This window comes from Peromyscus californicus, unplaced genomic scaffold (assembly GCF_007827085.1).
Source record: "Peromyscus californicus insignis strain IS unplaced genomic scaffold, ASM782708v3 Scaffold_6__1_contigs__length_162567912, whole genome shotgun sequence".
Lineage (NCBI taxonomy): Eukaryota > Metazoa > Chordata > Mammalia > Rodentia > Cricetidae > Peromyscus > Peromyscus californicus.
In genome coordinates, this window is record NW_026294584.1 from 84,968,881 (window position 1) to 84,992,106 (window position 23,226).

Below are 23,226 nucleotides of genomic sequence, written 5' to 3' on the forward strand. Positions count from 1 at the left end.
GCTGTGCTTATGCTACCACCTAATGTCAAAGCAGCAGAAGAGCTTGAAGGTTGACAAAACAGACCCTAGGAAAGCATATATTCATGTGGACTCAGTCCCAGTTCACACCAGGAGTGCTGCTGACACTAGCACTCTGGGAAAAATGGCTTTATCTGGTACAGTCTGGCATGCATAACAATTCAGTGTTGGCCTGGCACATAGTGACGTTTTGAGTTATGATCCTAATTAGTCTTATTAAATAAAATCCTGAAATAAAATATTAGCGTAAAAGCTGAAAGATCAGAAAAGCAAAGCAACTGTCACAAACTTCTTACCTCTATGAACCCTCAGACTGAATGGGGCTGAGATCCTGTCTCCACCTGGCTTATATTCCTGTCTCCTCCTCCTTAGTGCTGGGATTAAAGGCACACACCACCATCACCTGTCTCTGTTTCTCTTTTAGACTGGATCAATCCCAGGTAGCCCAGGGTGGCCGTGTACTCCTGATCTTCTTCTTCCTCCCAAGTGCTGGGAGTAAAGGTGTGTGCTACCACTACATGGTTTCTTTCCTTATCTAGAAGTCACAGGGCCTCTCATCTCCAGGCAAGCTTTATTTGTCAGAACACAAACAAAATATTATATAACATGAGTTACTCCATCATTTGGGTAAAATCTCACTACCTTATCTCTGAAGTCATGATTGAAATGTATTCCAGGACTTTAGGAGATTGGCTTGAGATCTCTTTTTAACAGGAAACCTGGTTTCTCATGAAACTAGTTTGGCAGTTGATCATGATTCTGTCCCAAATGTGAATAATCACAATACCTTGAAACTACATTATAACACTTTGTTGGTTAAGAATTCAGTAAAAAGGAAAAAACCAATATAAAAACAAATTATTTAAGCTATACAGGTATATTCACAAGATGGTTTTCAAAGAAAGTGTGTGTGCTAAGCATCAGTTTTCCTGGAAAACAGATCTCTTAGGTACATGGGTCGTAGGAAGAAAAGCCCTGAGATCTCTCTGTCACCTTCTATGAGAAGGAAACTCAGGGAATCATTTTTTTCCTATTCTTCTCAGTGATGAAGAACATCAGGAAGCACAGAATTGAGACTGAGGCCCTGTGTTGTGTTTAGAGCCCTAAGCTATACCCTTGTCCTGTCTCCTCTTTTGGGAAGCTGATATTAACAACAGACTTAAATTTTTAAAAAGTAGATTGAAAATTCAAATAAGGTTCCTATAGAACACAAAAGCTTACAGAGTCAAAAAGTTGTCTAAGGTTCAGGGACCATCATAGAAAAGGGGTAGAAACACTGTAAGATCCAAAGCTTAGGAAGAAACGGAACAAAACAGAGTCTATGCACATCTCAGAGCTCCTTCTTTGATGAACTCACAGGAGCTGTGGCTGTCTGGATAGGACCTGCACAAAATTAAGTCAATCAACACTGAAGCATGGAGGGGGAGGAGCTCATCAGTCCTCCATTAGCTGAGAAGCTATTATTGATAGTTGATGACTTCTAAGGGTGAGAGAGAGATTTTCTCTAAGAGTGCTGTCTCTAATAACCTGAATATGCTCCCTCCAGTGGATGGTCCTATATCCATGAATATATCATCTAACCACAATGAACTCAGTGTGCAAGGTATATTTATATGTGGAGATGAAGTGCGAGAGGGGTGAGGGATGAGTAGCAGATTTGGTAGGAGTTAGAAAAAGGGTAGGCTGCATGAGAAAAATTGGAAGCATAAATAAAATTATCAATATTTCATTTTGAAAAATTCTGTAGATGAACCACAATGAACAGGATAGTAGTCATTTAAGGAAAATTTGATATGTGTATATCTATATATTCTTGATAATAATGAAATTTAAAGAACAGATTAAATATATTCCAAACTATATTTCTATGGCCAATCAAGCATTAATGAATCACTGTCAGATAATTAATATTGTGAACCATATTTAACCATAATTAACAATTTTTGTGTTAATTTTGACAATTGTGTAAGGAAGTTGGTTCTTAACTCTCCTGACAAATTCACTGAGAGCTAAAGTAAATGAATACAGGAAAAATATAACACTAAATTATGTATGTGTTATGGAGCTAAAATGGAGTGAAGAGAGGTCAGAGGCAAGAAAACTTTCTAGGCCTCTTCACTTCAATTGTCTGTGTAAATCTCAAGGCTGTCTGTGTGGTGGTATTGTGTTCCCCAAAATATTGTGCACCTTAATAAACTTATCTGGGGTCAGAGACAGAACAGCCACAATATTAAACATAGAGGATGGGCAGTGGTAGCACACGCCTTTAAACCTAGCATTCCAGAGGCAGAAATCCATGTGTTCAAGTACACAGCCAAGCATGGTGACTCATGCCTTTAATCCCAGAAAGTGAGCCTTTAATCCCAGGGAGTGATGGTAGAAAGCAGAAAGATATATAAGGCGTGAGGACCAGAAACTAGAAGCATTTTGGCTGGTTAAGCTTTCAGGCTTCTAGCAGCAGTTCAGCTGAGATTCATTCTGGATGAGCACTCAGAGGTTTCCAGTCTGAGGAAACAGGATCAGCTGAGGAAATGGCAAGGTGAGGTAGCTTTGGCTTGTTCTGTCTCTCTGATATTCCAGCATGCACCTCAATAACTGGCCTTAGGATTGGTTTTATTAATAAGACTCTTTAAGATTCATGCTACGTGTCTGCATCTGTAAAATACTTTGAAGAAAGTTCAGGCACCACCAGAAGCAGCTGAAGTAGCTCAGACTCACACTTCTGCTTTCCTGGTAGTTTTTGCTATGGTCTGTATCACTGTGGCAGGCCAGCTGCTACTCTGTTGACAGTAATAAGTTGCAACATCTTCAGGCTCCACAGTGTTGATGCTGAGGGTGAAATCTGTCCCTGACCCACTGCCACTGAACCTGGAGGGGATCCCAGAGACTGACTGGGAAGCATACTTGATGAGAAGCCTTGGAGCCTCATTTGGTTTTTGCTGATACCAGTGTAAGTAATTGCTAATACCCTGGCTGGCCTTGCAGGTCATGGTGACTCTTTCTCCTGGAGTCACAGACAGGGTGGCTGGAGACTGAGTCAGCACAATGTCACCTCTGGAGGCTGAAAACATAGGATAAATATTAGTAGATCACAACATTGCATATGAAAATCATTTCTAAACTACTTTTAAAAAGATTATTTTGGCCGGGCGGTGGTAGCGCATGCCTTTAAACTCAGCACTCGGGAGGCAGAGCCAGGTGGATTTCTGTGAGTTCGAGGCCAGCCTGGGCTACCAAGCGCGTCCCAGGAAAGGCGCAAAGCTACACAGAGAAACCCTGTCTCGAAAAACGGAAAAAAAAAAAAAGATTATTTTATTATATCAATTTCTTTAAGAGGAAGTCAAATTCCATGTGAGGCTGTGCTTCCTAATGATGTAAGAAAATTCTGTATGTAATTGTCATCTTCACTTTTTACAGTGTCTAAAATCTCATACCTGAAACCCAGACGAACAGAAGCCCAAGGACCTGAGATGTGGACACCATCTTCCAGCTTTCTCTGTGTTTATGTGTGTCATGGCACAGCCCAAGAAAGACCTTTTATAATATTCTAAGAGGCAAGCACATAGAAAGAAGAAGCACTTATGCAAATGATACTGACTTCATATATGTCCCAATAAAGAACTGCTCAGGAGGGCAAGCTCTTGTGCTTTTGGGGAGTCTATCTCCCCCTTCTGGTTACCTGATGAGATGTTGAGATTTGAAAGAGACTTGTGCATGTATCTCACATACATAGATGCAAAATTAGCACAGTCTAAGAAACTGTCAGAGATACACTCAGTAGTTTGAAATTAAGAACATCTCTTAACCATCGTCTTAGTTCAGGGTTATGTTGTTTTCCTTGATGTTTCTTCCAATATGGGCTGATTCCATTTCACTGTCTAAACAGTCCATGAAGCATCACAACATATAATACTAAAGAGAAATTACATTAATGAGATATCATGGACAAAAATATAGAAAGTCTGGATGTCATAGGAAGACGTATTTCTCCAGAGGGTAGAATGAAAACGTTATTAAAGTTCACAATTTGCCACAGTTGAGAAGAATTTCAAAGATCAGGATATCAACATATTTGTTTAGCACTGTCCAGATAAGCTCTGAATATTGTTTCTTGTATGCTTTACCACCAAGAGTGAAAGAGGGTTATGGGGAAACATTTATGAAATGTTCAAACAAATCACCTACCTAGTACATGACTTTTCATGCTATGTAAAAGGCAACAATTCTGATGCAGTTTAAATCAGGAGAGCAAATTTCATCGGGTTCATTTGAAGAAAGAAGTTTTCCTTTCACTGGGACTATGGAATCAAGCAAAAGCATATTTTTTATGTACAAAGCATGTGTCGGCTTTTTGAAAGTCCTCAATATCCACCAAACAGACTATCATGGTTCTACAGGAAGAAAGTAGGAGGAAATGGGAACCCTGATTCAGTGTTGTGGGAGTGCAGTAACTATAGAAACCAATGTGCAATTTCCTCAGACAGCTACAAATACCACATGACCTAGCTATGCCTTTCCTGTGGGTGTACCTAAAGGACTGTATAGCCTATAACAGTATAAATGCACATCCACACATTTTGCTGGTGTGGAGGCCCAAATTTTCAGGGTCAGAAAATTTCACCTTGCTTTACCCAGCAGGGCTGCATAATGGGATGATTTCGACACAGGAATGCTTACCAGGTGTGTGAAAGGGTCTACACTTTTCTGTGTGTTGTGCTTTTATCTTGAAAATACAGGTCTTTTCTTCCTCCAATTGGAATGTTATAAAAAGCCTTTTGAATAAACCTCAAGGTTGTTGGGTATGGATCCAGTCCCTCCTGAAGCTATCCTGTGTTTCTGTCTTTCCTCTTATAGACTAGATCTCTCTTTCCATCTAATATTTTATAATACCTCTCTCCTCCTCCTAAGAACCCTAGAATAGGTGGAAAATGAATGAGCAGGACACTTTCAGATCCCCACAGCTGGTGTATTCACAATAGCTAGGAAATGAAATGAATGTAGATGTTCACAACAAGATGAATGGATAAAAAATGTTGTACATTTGTGCAATGGAATTTTGTTCAGATATAAAGAAATATGAAATTTTGAAAGTTTAGAGAAAATTGATAAAACTGGAAAAATTATATTGACTGAGTCAGTCCAGTCCCAGAATGATAAGTGGAATATTACTCACTCGTTTCTAAATCATATCATCAAATTTTTTCATTTTTCTGTTTAACTTCGACTACACCTACATGTAAGGAGCTAAAATGGCATCCCAGGATAGGGCAGGTCTTTTGTAGGGGACATATTACAAAATGTGTATTAATAAATTAAAAAGGGGAGATGCTTTGAGAAGTAATGTTTGTCTGTGGTTGGTGTGAGAGATTGAAAAAGAATAGGGTTAAATACATTAAGATTATTTTATTATCCTAAAAAGAAAAATAAATCAGACTAGTAAATCATACTTGATGAGCATATTTAGGACAATGAGTCATTCATTATAATAGAATATCTGTTGACTAGCATTATGCAGGCAATCAATACAAGGAACAGATATGTGCAATCAACACATTTTTCATTAGCTATAAGTAACACAAGATTGTAATATGACACAACTTAAATAGAATATCAGGTTTTAAACTAGCATCAAAATACACTCATACATGGATAAACTATAGCATCACAAACAACGTCTCAGTTCATTCTGTTTCCTTTTTTTCTTTTATTGAAAATAGATTTTTCCCAACATAAAATATCCCGACTTTTTATCTGAGGGAGTAAAACTTAATTCTATGAGGCCAGAGAAATAGGGAAAAGCACACACCCACACACATCTTCAACATGTCAAGGTCTCTCCTATTCTTCCCTTACCTCTTTCCTGTTGTTTCCCCTCTATCTCTTTCCTCATGTCTTCCTTCTGACTCCTCCCTTCTTCCTACCTCTCTCCCCCTACAACTTATATGTCCTAGCAAAATCTTTCAGGCAACATAAAAAATACAATGAGAATACATTATATTTTTCAAGTGAATGATCACAATGAATATAAGTAAAAAAAGTATGCTCCCCCGTCCCCCAATTCATAGCTAAACATTTTACATATTATAGGTATTAAACAGAGTATTTCCTAGTACACACATAAACTCCTGTCTAAGAAACTTCTTATAGATGAATAAAGTGTTAGAAAATAAGATGTTTTTCTCAAAAGTTCTTTAACTGGAAGGATGTATTTTTGCTGTTAAAAAGAAAGGATCAATCAGTATATTATTTGTCTCAAAAGGTATTGTCATAAAAATAGTAAAAGATTCACAAATCTAAAATTTTTTGGAGAGGTATGTCTCTATTTGGCTTACATGTCAGTTCCTCATTGACAGAATTCAAGGCAGGAGCTCAAGCAGGGCAGGGACTTGGAAGCATGAACTGAAGGAGAGGCCATAAAGGGATACTACTTACTGGCTTGCTCTCCACGGATTGCTCTCTCTGCTTTCTTGAATAACCCAAGACTGGCAGCCAGAGGTGGCACCACCTACAATAGTCTGGATTCTCCCACATCAATCACTAAGCAAGAAAATGTATCCACAGACTTTGCTGTAGGCTAGTATACTTCTTTAGACTCAGTCTAAACCATCTGCTGCCGTGATATATTCAGAGCATAGTGAGAAGTCACCCTTCCTACATTCCATGTTAAAAAATGGTTTCTTTGTTTTGTTTTTTAGTTGTTGGGGTTTTTTTTGTGGGGTCATTTCTGAAAGTTCATGATTCTCCTGCCATCACACATTTTAAAGAGCATCTGCTTTCTCTCTGCAGCTTTTAGATGCCAGTGATGGTTGAGTGGCACAACTCTACTGTCCTCTGTCTATTTTGTCCTTTACTTTAAGTGAACAGAGTTGGACCATTTTCATGTTCATAGGGTACCTGCTCTCCTATATTCATGGAATATGTCTTCTCTCAAAGACATGATCAGCTTATAATTGTTTTCTATTTCTACATCCATTCCATGCATTTTAGTAAGAGAGAATTATTTTAATCTTAAGAACTGCTGGGTACTCAAGTATTAGTAAGGTGGGGCTATATAAATTCTAACTGTTCAATCAATGTCTACTTGTATGCTGCATGAATAATTTACCTAGAATAAACCAGGAACTTGATTATATTTTGTCATTTGACATATGAAGTAGTAGTGTGAGCCCTTTGTGCATAAAGTGGATTCTAAAATCATTGAGATAAGTTTCTTTGTGTAAAGGGCAAAATCAGACAATGGCACCTGAGTTTGCTCATTACTTGAGGGATACAAGCAGTAGTTTAGAAAAATAATACTGATTTCCATGCCTTCCCAAGAAGTGATAAGAGTGGGTGGTCTCCCCATTCCAGATCATGAGTATAAAGGGTTCTTGGAAAACTGCCACTGAGATGTGTGCAAACTTGTTCCCTAGGTTTCCTGTGATGATGCAAAATAAACATTGGCCTCCAAATTGGGATAATGCAAACACACCACCAAATGAGGTAACTAGTCCATCTAAATGAGCTTCAGAGAAGTCACTTACAGAGAAATGGACAGTTGCCTTCCTCCTATTCACAGACTTGGCTCAGTTTTCATGCTAAGCTCCTCTTTTGCATAGTTTTAGCCCTATAACAAAATTAAAGCAAACCTGTGCTTATGTCACCACCTAATGTCAAAGCAGCAGAAGTGCCTGCAGGGTGACATAACAGACCCAAGGAAAGTCATATATTCATGTGGACTCAGTCCTGGTTCACATCAGCGGTGCTGCTGAACTTGTAACCTGCTATCACTCAGGATAGAATGGCTTTATCTGGTACAGTCTGGCATGCATAACAATTCAGTGGTGTCCTAGCACTGGATGGGGTATGAAGTGTGATCCTAATTAGTCTTATTAAATAAAATCTCAGAGTCAGATATTAGGGTGAAAGCTGAAAGATCAGAGAAGCAGACGAACAGCCACTAGACTTCTTACCTCTATGAATCCTCAGACTGATGGGGCTGATATCCTGTCTCCACTTGCCTTACATTCATTTCTTACCTCCTTAGTGCTGAGATTAAAGGCATGCACCACCACCACCTGTCTCTATTTCTCTTTTAGACTTGGTCAATCCTGTGTAGCCCAGAGTGGCCTTGTACTCCTGATCTCCTGCTTCCTCTTCCCAAGTGCTGGGATTAAAGATGTGTGCCACCACTACATGGTCTCTATGCCTAACTAGAGGGTAGCTGTGCCTCAGATGTCCAGGCAAATTTTATTTGTCAGAACACAAACAAAATATCTTATAAGAGGGGTTACTCCGTGATTTGGGTACAAATCTCACTTCCCCATTCCTGAAGCCAGGATGGAGATGTTGTATTCCAGGACATTAGGGGAGTGGCTTGAGATCTGTTTTTAACAAGGAAATCTGTTTTCTCACGAAGCTTGTTTAGCAGTTGATGATGATTCTGTCTCCAATGTGAAAGATCATTATAGCTTGAAACTGTACTATAACCCTGTGTTAGTTAAGAATTCAGTAAAAATGAAAAAGCTAATAAAAGTACAGAATTTATTTAAGACATACATGTATATTCACAGGATGATTTTCAAAGGAAGTATGTGTGTGTTAAGTATCAGTTTTTCCTATAAAACAGATCTCTCATGTACAGGGGTAGTATGAAGAAAAGCCCTGAGATCTCTCTTGGACCTTCCATGAGAAGGAAACTCAGGGAATCATTTTTCCTGTTCTTCTCAGAGATAAAGAAGATCGGGAAGGACAGAATCAAGACTGAAGCCCTGTATTGTGTTTATACCCTAATCAATACCCCAGTCCTGTCTCCTCCTTAGGGGAGCTGATATTAGCAACAGACTTAAAATTTTAAAATTAGATTAAAATTTCAAATAAGGTTTCTATGGAACTCAAAAGCTTACAAAGTCAAAAGTTGTCTAAGGTTCAGGGACCATCATAGAAAAGGGGTAGAAACACGGTAAGATCCAAAGGTGAGGGAGAAACGGAACACAACAGAGTCTACGGACATCTCGGTACTCCTTCTTTGATGAACTCACAGCAGCTGTGGCTGTCTGGATAAGACCTGCACAAGATTAATCCAATCAACACTGGAGCGTGGAGGGGGAGGGGCTCTTCAGCCTGCACCAGCTGATGAGCTGTTAGTGATAGTTGATGGCTTCTAAGGGTGAGAGAGACATTTTCTCTAAGACTGTTGTCTCTAATGACTTGAAAATGCTCCCTCCAGTGGAAGGTCCTACATCCATGAATATATTGTCCAACCCATTGAACTCAGTGTACAAGGTATAATTTATATGTGGAGATAAGGTGGGAGGGTGGTAAAGGATTAGTAGTAGATTTGGTAGGATTTAGAAAAAGAGTAGGGGGTATGAGAATAATTGGAAACATAAAATAAATTCTCAATTATAAAAATGTTACATTTTGAAAAATTCTGTAGTTGAACCACAGTGAACAGGATAGTAGTCATTTAAGGAACATGTGATATGTGTATATCTATATAGCTTGATAATCATGAAATTTAAAGAACAGATTAAATATATTCTAAACTATATTTTAATGGCCAATCAAGCATTAACGAATCACTGTCAGATAATTAATATTAAGTGAACCATAATTAACAATTTTTGTGTTAATTTTGACAATTGTGTAAGGAAGTTGGTCCTTTACTCTCCTGACAAACCTGACTGAGAGGTAAAGTAAATGAATACAGGAAAAATATAACATTAATATTTGTATGTATTATGGAGTAAAAATGGGTCAGAGGCAAGAAGCTTGCCAGGCCTCTTCACTTCAATTGTCTGTGTAAATCTCAAGGTTGCCTGCATGCTGTAAAACACTTTGAAGAAGGTAGAGGTACCACCTGAAGCAGTTGAAAGTGCCCAGCCTCACACTTCCGCTTCTCTGGTGGTTTTTGATATGGTCTGTATCACTGTGGGAGGCCTGTTGTAGCTTTGTTGACGGTAATAAGTTGCAACATCTTCAGGCTCCACAGTGTTGATGCTGAGGGTGAAATCTGTCCCTGACCCACTGCCACTGAACCTGGAGGGGATCCCAGAGATGGACTCAGAAGCATACTTGATGAGAAGTCTTGGAGCCTCATTTGGTTTTTGCTGATACCAGTATAAGTTATTGCTAATACCCTGGCTGGCCTTGCAGGCCATGGTGACTCTTTCTCCTGGAGTCACAGACAGGGTGGCTGGAGACTGAGTCAGCACGGTGTCACTTCTGGAGGCTGAAAACATAGGATAAATATTAGTAGATCACAGCATTCCATATAAAAGTCACTTCTAAACCGATTTTTAAAAGATTATTTTATTGTAACAAGTTTTTAAAACCTGAAGACAAATTTCATGTGAGGCTGTGCTTCCTAATGATGTAAGAATATTCTGTATTTAATTAACACCTCCACTTTTTGCCATGTCTAAAATCTCATACCTGAAACCCAGAAGAACAGAAGCCCAAGGAACTGAGATTTGGACCCCATCTTCTAGCTTTCCCTGTGTATGTGTGTCATGACACAGCCCAGAGAAGGACCTTCTTATAATATTCTAAGAGGCAGGAGCTTAGAAGGAAGAAGCACTTATGCAAATGATACTGACTTCACATATGTCCCCATAAAGAACTGCTCAGGAGAGCAAGCTCTTGTGCTTTTGGGGAGTCTATCTCCCCCTTCTGGTACCTGATGATAACTTGAGATTTGAAAGAGACTTGTGCATGTATCTCACATATATGGATGCAAAATCAGCACAGTCTAAGAAAGTATCTGGGATACAGTCAGTAGTTTGAAACTAAGAGCACCTCTTAACCATCCTCTTGGTTCAGGGTTATGTTGTTTTCCGTGATGTTTCTTCCAATATGGACTGAATTCCATTTAATTGTCTAAACATTCCATGAAGCATACAATATATAATACTAAAGAGATGCCCTATTAATGAGATATCATGGACAAAAAAATAGAAAGACTGAATGTCATAGGAAAACATGTCCTCAGAGGGTGGAATGGAAGCCTCATTAAAGTTCACAATCTGCCACAGTTGAGAAGAATTTCAAAGGTTGGGATATCAAACTATTTGTTAGCACTGTCTAGATAAACTCTGAATATTGCTTCTTGTGTGTTTTACCACCAAGAGTGATACAAGGATATGGGAAAACATTTACAGAATGTTCAAATGAATAGCTTACCTAGTACATGATTTTTCATGCCATGTAAAAGGCAACAATTCTGATGCAGTTTAAAGCAGGAGAGAAAATTTCATCAAGTTCATTTGAAGAATGAAGTTTTCCTTTCACTTGGGCTATGGAATGAAGCCATGGCATTTTTTTTTATGTACAAACAATGTCTCAGCTTTCTGAAAGTCCTCAATATCCACAAAATAGACTATCAAGATTCTAGTGGGATGAAAGTAGAAGGAAATGGGAGCCCTGATTCAGTGTTGTGGGAGTGCAATAACTATAGAAAGCAACATGCAACGTAGCAAAAGACCGCTACAAATACCACATGACCTAGCTATGCCTTTCCTGTGGGTGTACCTAAAGGACTCTTTAGCCTATAACAGACATAAATGCGCATCCACACATTTTGCTGGTTGTGGACCTAATACCCAGGGTCAGTGAATCTCACCTTGTTTTACCTAGCAGTGTAGTGGGTAGCCATTCCAGCTTTGATCTGGAAGTTCCAACCCCCATTGAGACTTCGGCAACTGTCACGCCTACAAGGCGGGGCGAAAGGAGGCGCCTGGGGACCCGAGATCTGGATCGGCGGGCGCTCTCTCTGTGGCGGGACCCTGGACTGGAGAGGTGGACCAAGCAGAGCTCCAGAGAACACTGCTGGACTGCGATACACCTTCCCCAGACCCCGCGACCTACCTATCCCTTAATTTGTAAGTTACGCCATTAAATAAATCTCCTTTTAACTACGTGGAGTGGCCTTAATAATTACACCAATATCGCAGTGCTGTATAATGAGATGATTTCCACATGGGAATGCTTACCAGGTATTTCAAAGTGTCTACACTTGGATGTATGGTGTGCTTTGATCTTGAAAGTGCAGGTCTTTTCTACCTCCCAAAGGAATGTTATAAAAAGCCTTTTGAAAAAAAACTTAGAGGCTGTTGGGTATTGATCCAGACTCTCCTGAAACTATCCTGTGTTTCTGTCTTTCCTCTTATAGACTAGGTCTCCCTTTCTATCTAATATTTTCTAATCCCTCTCTCTCTCCTCCTCCTCTTAAGAACCCTAGAATAGGTGGAAAATGTGGGAGCAGACTCTTTCAGATCCCCAGAGCTGGTGTGTGCACAATAGCTAGGAAATGAACTTAGATGTTCACAAAAAGATGAATGGATAAAAAATATTGTACATTTGTGCAATGCAATTTTGTTCAGATATTAAAAAACATGAAATTATGAAAGTTTTGAGAAAATGGATGGAACTGGAAAAATTGTATTGACTGAATCAGTCCAGTCCCAGAATGATAAGTGACACATTACTCACTCATTTGTAAATCATATCATCAAATTTTTTTCATTTTTCTGTTTAATTTTGACTGCACCTATATGTAAGGAGCTAAAAAAGGATCACCAGATAGGGCAGGTCTTTCAGAGGGGACATATTACAACATGTGTAATAGTAAATTAAAATGGGGGCATGCTTTGAGAAGAAATGTTTGTTTGTAGTTGGTGTGAGAGGTTGAAAAAGAGGAGGGTTAAATACATTAAGATTATTTTACTATCCCCAAAAGAAAAATAAATCAGACTAGTAAATCATACTTCATGAGCATATTTAGGACAATGAGTCATTCATTATAATACAATATCTGTTGACTAGCATTATGCAGGCATTCAATACAAGGGACAGAAGTGTGTAATCACCTCACTTTGCATTAACTATCAGGAAACAAGATTGTAATGTGAAACAACTTAAATAAAATATCAGGGTTTAAGCTGACACCAGAAAACATCAAAATACAATCATACATGGATAAACTAAAGTATCACAGACAATGCCTCAGTTTGTTCTGTTTCCTTTTTTCTCTTACTGAAAATAGATTTTTCCCAACATAATGTATCCTGATTTTGGTTCCCCCTCATCAACTCCCCCCAGCCCTTTCCCACCTGACCTCCCATCTGGATCCACCCCCTTTCAGTCTCTTATTAGAAAAGGAACAGGTTTCTTTCTATAATAATATAATATAATATATTAAGATTAAAAAAATGATTAACGCACCAGAATTTGATAAAATAGATAGAAAAGTGTCTCTGTGTGTCATCTTTCATCACCTTAGGAAGTGAAGAGAAGGTGGGAATTAGGATTGATCACACAACTGACTTTTTTGTCTGAGGGAGTAAAATTAATTCTCGGGGGCCAAAGAAATAGGGAAAAGCACACACCCACACACATCTTCAACATGTCAAGGTCTCTCCTATTTTTCCCTTACCTCTTTCCTGTTGTTTCCCCTCTATCTCTTTCCTCATGTCTTCCTTCTGACTCCTCCCTTCTTCCTACCTCTCACCCCCTACAGCTTATATATCCCAGCAAAATCTTTCAGGCAACATAAAAATTACAATGAGAATACGTTATATTTTTCAAGTGAATGATCACAATGAATATAAGTAAAAACATAATGCTCCCCAATACCCTCAATACATAGCTAAACATTTTACATATTATAGGTAATAAACAAATAATTTCCTAGGACACACATAAATTCCTGTCTAAGCAACTTCTTATACAAAGTGTAAGAAAATAAGATGTGAAAGAGAGCTTGGGGGAGCGGGAGATCCCAGCTGGATCAACAACAGAGAGGGAGAACAAGGAATAGGAGACCATGGTAAATGAAGACCACATGAGAACAGGAAGAAGCAAAGTGCTAGAGAGGCCCACAAAAATCCACAAAGATACCCCCACAACAGACTGCTGGCAATGGTTGAGAGACAGCCTGAACTGACCTACTCTGGTGATGGGATGGCCAAACACCCTAATTGTCGTGCTAGAAACCCCATCCAATGACTAAAGGAACTGGATGCAGAGATTCACGGCTAGGCCCCGGGTGGAGCTCTGGGAGTCCAATTAGCGAGAAAGAGGAGGGTTTATATGAGCAAGAATTGTTGAGATCAAGGTTGGATAAAGCACAGGGACAAATAGCCAAACGAATGGAAACACATGAACTATGAACCAATGGTTGAGGGGCCCCCAACTGGATCAGGCCCTCTGAATGGGTGAGACAGTTGATTGGCTTGATCTGTTTGGGAGGCATCCAGGCAGTGGGACCGGGGACTGTGCTCATTGAATGAGTTGGCTGTTTGAAACCTGGGACTTATACAGGGTCGCTTGGCTTGGTCTGGGAAGAGGGGACTGGACCTGCCTGGACTGAGTCTACCAGGTTAATCTCAGTCCTTGGAGGAGGCTTTGTCCTGATGAGGTAGGAATAAGGGGTAGGCTGGGGGGAAGTTGAGGGGGGCGGGAGCGGGGAGAACAAAGGAATCCGTGGCTGATATGTAGAACTGAATTGTATTGTAAAATAAAATAAAATAAAATTTAAAACAAAAAAAAGAAAATAAGATGTTTTTCTCAAACGTTCTTTAACTGGAAGGATGTTTTTTGCTGTTAAAAAGAAAGGAACCATCAGTTTATTATTTGTCTCAAAAGGTATTCTCATAAAAATAGTAAAAGATTCACAAATCTAAACTTTTTTGGAGAGACATGTCTCTATTTGGCTTACATGTCAGTTCATCATTGACAGAAGTCAAGGCAGGAACTCAAGCAGGGCATGAACTTGGAAGCATGAACTGAAGGAGAGGCCATGAAGGAATGCTGTTTACTGGCTTGTGCTCCATGGCTTGCTCTGTCTGCTTTCTTGAATAACCCAAGACTGGCAGCCAGAGTTGGCCCCACCCACAATAGTCTGGATTCTCCCACATCAATCACTAAGCAAGAAAATGTGCCCACAGACTTTGCTGTATGCCAGTATACTTCTTTAGACTCAGTCTTCTCCCTCTGCTGCTGTTATATATTCAGGGCATAGTGAGAAGTTCCATTTCCTACATTCCATCTTAAAAATGGTTTTTTTGTTTTGTTGGTTTTCTTTTTCTTTATTTTTTCTTTTTGGTTCATTCCTGAAAGTTCCTGATTCTCCTGCCATCACACACATTAAAGAGTATCTGCTTTCTCTCTGCAGATTTTAGATGCCAATGATGTTTGAGTGGCACCACTCTACTGTCCTCTGTCTATTTTGTCCTTTACTTTAACTGAGAAAAGTTAGACCATTTTCATGTTCATAGGGTACCTGCTCTCCTATATTCATAGAATATGTCTTTCTCTCAAAGACATGTTCAGATTATAAGATATGTCTAATTAAATATACAATAAATTGTTTTCTATATCTACTTCCATTCCAGACCAAAGCTGGAATGGCTACCCACTACACCATACATTTTAGTAGGATAGAACTATTTTAATCTTGAGTCCTCAAGCCTTAGTATGGTGGATCTATGTAAATTCTAACTGCTCAATCAAAGTCTATTCATATGCTACATGAATAATTTACCTAGAATAAACCAGGAACTTAATTATATTTTGTCATTTGACCAATGAAGAGTAGTGTGAGAACTTTAGGAATAAAGTGGATTCATAAATTTCTTTGTGTGATGGGCAAAATCAGACAATGGCACCTGAGCTTGCTCTTTACTTTAGTGATACAAGCAGTAGTTTAGAAATACAACACTGATGTCCATGCCTTCACAAGAGTAGTCATAAGAGTGGGTGGTCTTCCGATTCCAGATCATGAGTGTAAAGGGTTCTTGGAAAACTGCCACTGAGATGTGTGCAAACTTGTTCCCTAGGTTTCCTGTGATGATGCAAAATAAACATTGGCCTCCAAATTTGAAGATACAAAAGTCCAACAAATGAGGTAACTAGTCCATCTAAATGAGCTTCAGAGAAGTCACTTACAGAACAATGGAAGAGTTGCTTTCCTCCTGTTCACAGACTTGGCTCAGTTTTCATGCTAAGCTCCTCTTTTGCAGTTTTAGCTCTATATGAAAATTAAAGCAAACCTGTGCTTATGTCACTACCTAATGTCACAGCAGCAGAAGTGCCTGCAGGGTGACATAACAGACCCGAGGGTATCACTCTGGAAAAATGGCCTTATTTGGTACAGTCTGGCATGCAGGTACTCCTGTCTCCTCTTTGGTTGAGCTGATATTAGCAACAGACTTAAAATTTTAAAAATAGATTAAAAATTCAAATAAGGTTTCTATGGAACACAAAAGCTAACAAAGTCAAAAGTTGTCTAAGGTTCAGGGACCATCATAGAAAAAGGGTAGAAACACTGTAAGATCCAAAGGTGAGAGAGAAACAGAACACAACAGAGTCTACGGACATCTCAATACTCCTTCTTTGATGAACTCACAGCAGCTGTGGCTGTCTGGATAAGACCTGCACAAGATTAATCCAATCAACACTGGAGCATGGAGGGGAAGGGGCTCTTCAGCCTGCACCAGCTGATGAGCTGTTAGTGATAGTTGATGGCTTCTAAGAGTGAGACAGTTTCTCTAAGACTGTTGCCTCTAATGACTTGAAAATGCTCCCTCCAGTGAATGTTCCTACATCCATGAATATATTGTCCACCCCCATTGCACTCAGTGTACAAGGTATATTTTTATGTGGAGATAAGGTGGGAAGGTTTTGAGAAATGAGTAGTAGATTTGGTAGGATTTAGAATAAGAGTAGGGGGTATGAGAATAATTGGAAGCATAAGTGAAATTCTCAATTATAAAAATGTTACAGTTTGAAAATTCTATAGTTGAACCAAAGTAAACAGGATGGTAGTCATTTAAGGAACATGTGATATGTGTATAATCTATATAGCTTGATAATCATGAAATTTAAAGAACAGATTAAATATATTCTAAAGTATATTTTATGGCTAATTAATCATTAATGAATCGCTGTCAGATAATTAATATAAAGTAATATAATAAAAAATAAAGAACCATAATTAACAATTTTTGTGTTAATTTTGACAGTTGTGTAAGTAATTTTGTTCTTTACTCTCCTGACAAACCTGAATGAGAGCTAAAAGTGAATGAATACAGGAAAAATATAACATTGAATTTTGTATGTATTATGGAGCTCAAATGGAGTGAAGATAGGTCAGAGGCAAGAAAGCTTTCTAGGCCTCTTCACTTCAGTTGTCTGTGTAAATCTCAAGGCTGTCTGCATCTGTAAAATACTTTGAAGAAGGTAGAGGAACCTCCAGAAGCAGCTGAAAGAACCCAGACACACACTTCTGCTTCTTTGGGGGTTTTTGATATGGTCTGTATCACTGTGGGAGGCCAGCTGCTACTTTGTTGACAGTAATAAGTTGCAACATCTTCAGGCTCCACAGTGTTGATGCTGAGGGTGAAATCTGTCCCTGACCCACTGCCACTGAACCTGGATTGGATCCCAGAGACGGACTCAGAAGCAAATTTGATGAGAAGTCTTGGAGCCTCATTTGGTTTTTGCTGAAACCAGTGTAAGCTTGTGCTAATACCCTGGCTGGCCTTGCAGGTCATGGAGACTCTTTCTCCTGGAGTCACAGACAGGGTGGCTGGAGACTGAGTCAGCACAATGTCACCTCTGGAGGCTGAAAACATAGGAGAAATATTAGTAGATCACAATATTGCATATGAAAGTGAATCTAAACTGCTTTTAAAAAGATTATTTTATTGTATCAATTTCTTTAAGCAGGAAGACAAATTCCATATGATGCTGTGCTTCGTAATTTGTAAGAAAATTCTGAATGTAATTAACATCTCCACTTTTTGCCATGTCTAAAATCTCATACCTGAAACCCAGAAGATCAGAAGCCCAAGGACCTGAGATGTGGACACCATCTTCCAGCTTTCCCTGTGTTTATGTGTGTCATGACACAGCCCAGAGAAAGACCTTCTTATAATATTCTAAGATGCAGGAACACTGAAAGGAAGAAGCACTTATGCAAATGATACTGACTTCATATATGTTCCAATAAAGAACTGCTCAGGAGAGCAGGCTCTTGTGCCTTTTGGGAGTCTATCTCCCCCTTCTGGTTACCTGATGAGATGCTGAGATTTGAAAGAGACTTGTGCATGCATCTCCCATACATACATGCAAAATCAGCACAGTCTAAGAGAGTGTCTGGGATACAGTCAGTAGTTTGAAATTTAGAGCATCTCTTAACCATCCTCTTGGTTCAGGGTTATGTTATTTTCCTTGATGTTTCTTACAATATGGGCTGAATCCCATTTCAATTTCTAAACAGTCCACGAAGCACCACAACATATAATACTAAAGAGATATCCCATTAATGAGATAATAATAGAAAGTCTGGATTTCATAGGAAGACATATTTCTCCAGAGGGTGGAATGAAAACTTATTAAATTTTACATTCTGCCACAGATGAGAAGAATTTCAAAGGTGGAGATACCAATTTTTTTTTTGTTTAGCTCTCTCCAGATCTTGTGTGTTTTACCACCAAGAGTGATACAGGGATATGGAGAAACATTTATGAAATGTTCAAACAAATAACTTACCTAGTACATGATTTTTCATGCTATGTAAAAGGCAACAATTCTGATGCAGTTTAAATCAGGAGAGAACATTTCATCAGGTCCATTTGAAGAAAGAAGTATTCCTTTCACTTGGGCTATGTAAGCAAGCCATTGCATATTTTTTTTATGTACCAACAATGACTAAGTTTTTGAAAGTCCTCAATATCGACAAAACAGAATATCAAGATTCTAGAGGAAGAAAGTAGGAGGAAATGGGAGCCCTGATTCAGTGTTGTGGGAGTGCAGTAACTATAGAAAGCAATTTGCAATTTCCTCAGACAGCTACAAATACCATATGACCTAGCTATTATTTTCCTGTGGGTGAACCTAAAGAACTCCATAGCCTATAACAGATATAAATGCACATACATGCATTTTTTTTTTGGTTTTTCGAGACAGGGTTTCTCTGTGTAGCTTTGCTCCTTTCCTGGATCTCACTCTGTAGACCAGGCTGGCCTTGAACTCACAAAGATCCGTCTGGCTCTGCCTCCCGTGTGCTGGGATTAAAGGCTTGTGCCACCACTGCCGGGCAGCACATACATGCATTTTGTTGGTTGTGGAGGCCTAAATTTTCAGGGTCAGAGAATCTCACCTTGCTCTACCCAGCAGGGCTGCATAATGGGATGATTTTGACATGGGAATGCTTACCAGGTGTTTAGTGGGTCTATACTTGTCTGTATGTTGTGCTTTGATCTTGAAAGTGCAGGTCTTTTCCCCCTCCCATTGGCATGTTATAAAAAGCCTTTTGTGACCAGAGGTAAGTGTCCGGGCTCAGCCTAGACCCCATCCCCGGGCACCAGCCACTCTGGGGAAGACCTGCCCAACTTGGACCCAGGCTCTGGCCACTGGGCAGGTTCCCTTCTAGCCCCACCGGGAAGGATCCCCTTCTCCAAGACCCCTGGCAGGCCCTGCAGTCTCCACGACCCTGCCCCCATGCCCATCTGCCCGAGACCCCAGCCACTTCCTGAGACTTAGAGACCTGACCCCAGCTCCCATCCTGCCCCTGGACTTCCCTTCTGGACAAGAGCTCCCATCCTGCCCCAGAGTTCCCATCTGGACAAGAGAGCTCCCATCTGGGCAAGAGAGGGGGACTTCCTGATTCTGTCAGCTCTGTCTGAACCAAGTGCACTGATAAGACCAAGAACGAACCACAAGGAGATGGGCAGACATCAAGGCAGAAGTACATACAACAAAATGAAGAGCAATACAGCATCACCAGAAACTAGCCCTCCTCCAACACCTAGACCTGAACATCAAATATTGGAAGAAGCAGAAGAAAACAGCCTTGTGAATAACATCATGAAGAAGGTAGAGGCTTATATAGAGGAAAAGACAAAAAAATGGGAAGAACATTATAAAAAACTAGAGGAAAGGACAAATAAAGTAGAAGAAAACAATAAAGTCCTGGAAGAAAACAATAAAGCACTGAAAGAATATCATGAAAAAGCAATGAAACAAATGAAGGAAACAGTCCAAGACCTGAAAAGGGAAATAGAAAAAATGAAGAAGACACAAACAGAGGGACTGTTGGAAATACAAAATCTGAGTAAACGATCGGGAACTTCAGATACAAATATAACCAACAGAATGCAAGAGATGGAAGAGAGGATATCTAGTGTTGAAGATACGGTAGAAGAAATAGATTCATCAGTCAAAGAAAACACTAAAGCCAACAAAGTCATGACCCAAAATGTCCAAGAAATTTGGGACACCATGAAAAGACCAAACCTACGAATAATAGGGATAGAAGAAGGAGAAGAATATCAACTCAAAGGCACAGAAAATATATTCAACAAGATCATAGAAGAAAACTTTCTATGGATGTTAACAGAAGATGTTGGGCTACCCTGGATAAGAGTTCCATTTAAGCCGGGCGATGGTGGGGCACGCCTTTAATCCCAGCACTCGGGAGGCAGAGCCAGGCGGATCTCTGTGAGTTCGAGGCCAGCCTGGACTACCAAGTGAGTTCCAGGAAAGGCGCAAAGCTACACAGAGAAACCCTGTCTCGAAAGACCAAAAAAAAAAAAAAAAAAAAAAAAAGAGTTCCATTTACATCTTCTAATATCCAACCACCCTCTACAATGGCTCCAGTAAATTCCAATGCCACCAATGCTGTACACAATTTGCATTTGCTGCACTACTTTATGAGTATTTACTTTTTTACTTAAACAGGCATTAAAAATGATATTTGCTGAAATTTTTAATTAAGAATTTTTTTATTTATTTTACATGCTATTTACAGATCCCCTCTTTCCTCCTCCCACTTCTTCAGCCTCCCCTCCCTACCCTACCCCCCTATTCCCTCCTACAAGAAAGAAAAGCTTCCTATGGGGAGTCTGCAGAGTCTCATACATTCATTAGAGGCAGATCCAAGCCGCTCCCCCCGCCTCATGGCTGCAGGAGGTATCCCACCATAGGTAGAGGGTTCCAAAAAGCTTGGTGAGCTGAAATTTAATTGTAGTTTTTATTTTATTTTTATTATAACATGACTGAGCTGTCAGCTTTCTCTCCCCGCTTGGCTTTCACCAGGCAGGAAAGCAATACACAACTGTTGGAAAAGAAGTCATTGGTTACCAGACCCAGGTAGAGACCTGTAAGTTACAGTTATGGTATCCCGGCATGACATACTCACCAGTACAACTGTGCTATGCCTATAATGAGAATAAACTACTGCTTTCTGGTTGGATTGGAGAGCTACACTAGCAGATAGAACTCATGACTTTGAGTCATGTAAACTTGGTAAAGAGTTCATGTCTGGGAACGTCAGGGGCCCTAGAAGAGAATGCTACTGTTGTTTTATAATCACACACTCACTGCATATGTGGTTATCTGCATAAAATGTAACAAGGTTGGGCCTGTCACCATTTCATTATTCATAGGAGAGGATGGAATGAGACCCTGAAGGACTATGGACAGAAATGGGTGTGTGATAAGGGTAATAATTTTTTCAGTGATTTCACCACTTATAAGGCCATATACCACTAAATAATCTCCTTCCCATGCCCAGGCTAGGAACCACAAATAAACTCACTTTATTATCAAACCGGTATTGTTGGCATGAAGAAGTGTTTAAGCAGGTAAGAGGTAGGACAAGAAGGAGTAATAGGGTATAACAATAGCCACAACTCACTTGATATGTATATGAAATTATCAAAATTGTTAAGATACAAAAGCAAATAATGAGAACCTGAAATTTCAAGATATAGAAAAACCATCTCAATTTACATAGAAAAGTAAATTTTATAAACACATGTAAAGAATCACACAGATTTATGCACATTCTCTCCACACACAGAAACTATAAAATTATGTAAAATGTCTCTTCATTCTTTCTTGACATTCAGATTTATGAGATCATGTCACATAGTCTAAATCTTTTTCACAAAGTGTTCCCTGAATAAAAGGTACCAGTTATGCAAAACTGATGTGTTTGCATAACCGTTGAATCAAACACCAAAACCTCACATCTTAAAATACAATTTTTCACATTGGATAATATGTCTAATTTGTTGTATTCATTCTCTCCAAATATAAACATATGTAAAAATTTTGTGAAAATATAGTAAAAGTATATACTGTGTCATGATTGGAAGGTATTTGAAATGCCTAGACTATGGGTCATATATTACTAATTGATGCATAAACCAGAAATAACTGATTTTTTTTCTATTCAAACACATTAACCTCAAAGGAATAGTCCTAAAAACCAAGACTGTTTTTCTCTTATTTTATTTTTTGTAAATTATTTTCAAGATCAGGATGTATATCTGAAAGGTATTTGCCTTGAAAGGATGAGACCCCAAGTTCCAATTCTGAATACTATCATAAAGCTCAGGTTCATCCAAACAGTGGTGGTGCATACATTTGGTCCCAGCACTCAGGAGGCAAAGACAGGCAGATCTCTTTGAGTTCCAGGCCAGCCTTGTCTACGGCAGGAGATCCAGGACAGGCACCAAAACTACACTGGGAAACCCTGTCTAAAAAAAACCAAAAATAAGTAAATAAATAAACAAACAAATAAATAAATAATAAAATATATCTCAGGTTCAAACACACTGGTCTATAACTCTAGCACTCAGGCAAAGAAACAAGCAGATCAAAGTGGTTCTCTGATGAGTTATTCTAGCCAAATGGAAAATTCCATATTCAGCAGGAGATCCTAGACCAAAAAGTAAAACTGAAGAATGATAGAGGAGGAAGTTACTATCAGCTCCTGGGGTCTTCAATCCTACCTGTGAAGACCTTCTTACACAGACACATCACACACACACACACACACACACACACACACACACACACACACACACACACAACGAAGTTATTCTTGGATTTTAATTAGTGCAAGAAATGAAAGTGTCCAACAAACTGATTTTTAAATTATTTTTGTCTTTGGTTTTGCTTTTTTGAGTCAGGGTCTCACTATGTAGCCTTGATTGATCTGGGTCTTGCCATGTTGACTAAACTGGCCTTGAATTCTTGGAGATCCTTCTACCTCGGGATTCTTAGTACTGGGTTTAGAAACATGAACCAACACACTTCACCAATTTTTAAATTCTTAATCATGTTTATGAAATTATCATTTTACTGGTTATCCCTACCCCATTATTATACACAACCCTTTATGAAGGCCCTCTTACTTTAGGCATGAAGATTCTT

At 39.2% G+C, this 23,226-nt stretch overlaps 3 gene segments (V, D, J or C); all 3 read right to left on the bottom strand.

Moving 5' to 3' along the window:
• Positions 1-1,994: 1,994 nt before the first annotated feature.
• LOC128099940 (Ig kappa chain V-V region L7-like) lies at positions 1,995-3,551 on the bottom strand. The segment is given in 2 exon segments: positions 1,995-3,079; positions 3,453-3,551. Coding segments are annotated over 2 exon segments (396 nt in total).
• Positions 3,552-9,769: 6,218 nt separating this feature from the next.
• Positions 9,770-10,483, bottom strand: LOC128099078 (probable non-functional immunoglobulin kappa variable 6D-41). The segment is given in 2 exon segments: positions 9,770-10,231; positions 10,435-10,483. Coding segments are annotated over 2 exon segments (396 nt in total).
• A 6,718-nt stretch (positions 10,484-17,201) lies between these two features.
• On the bottom strand, positions 17,202-17,911 carry LOC128099649 (Ig kappa chain V-V region L7-like). The segment is given in 2 exon segments: positions 17,202-17,623; positions 17,825-17,911. Coding segments are annotated over 2 exon segments (471 nt in total).
• Positions 17,912-23,226: the final 5,315 nt, after the last annotated feature.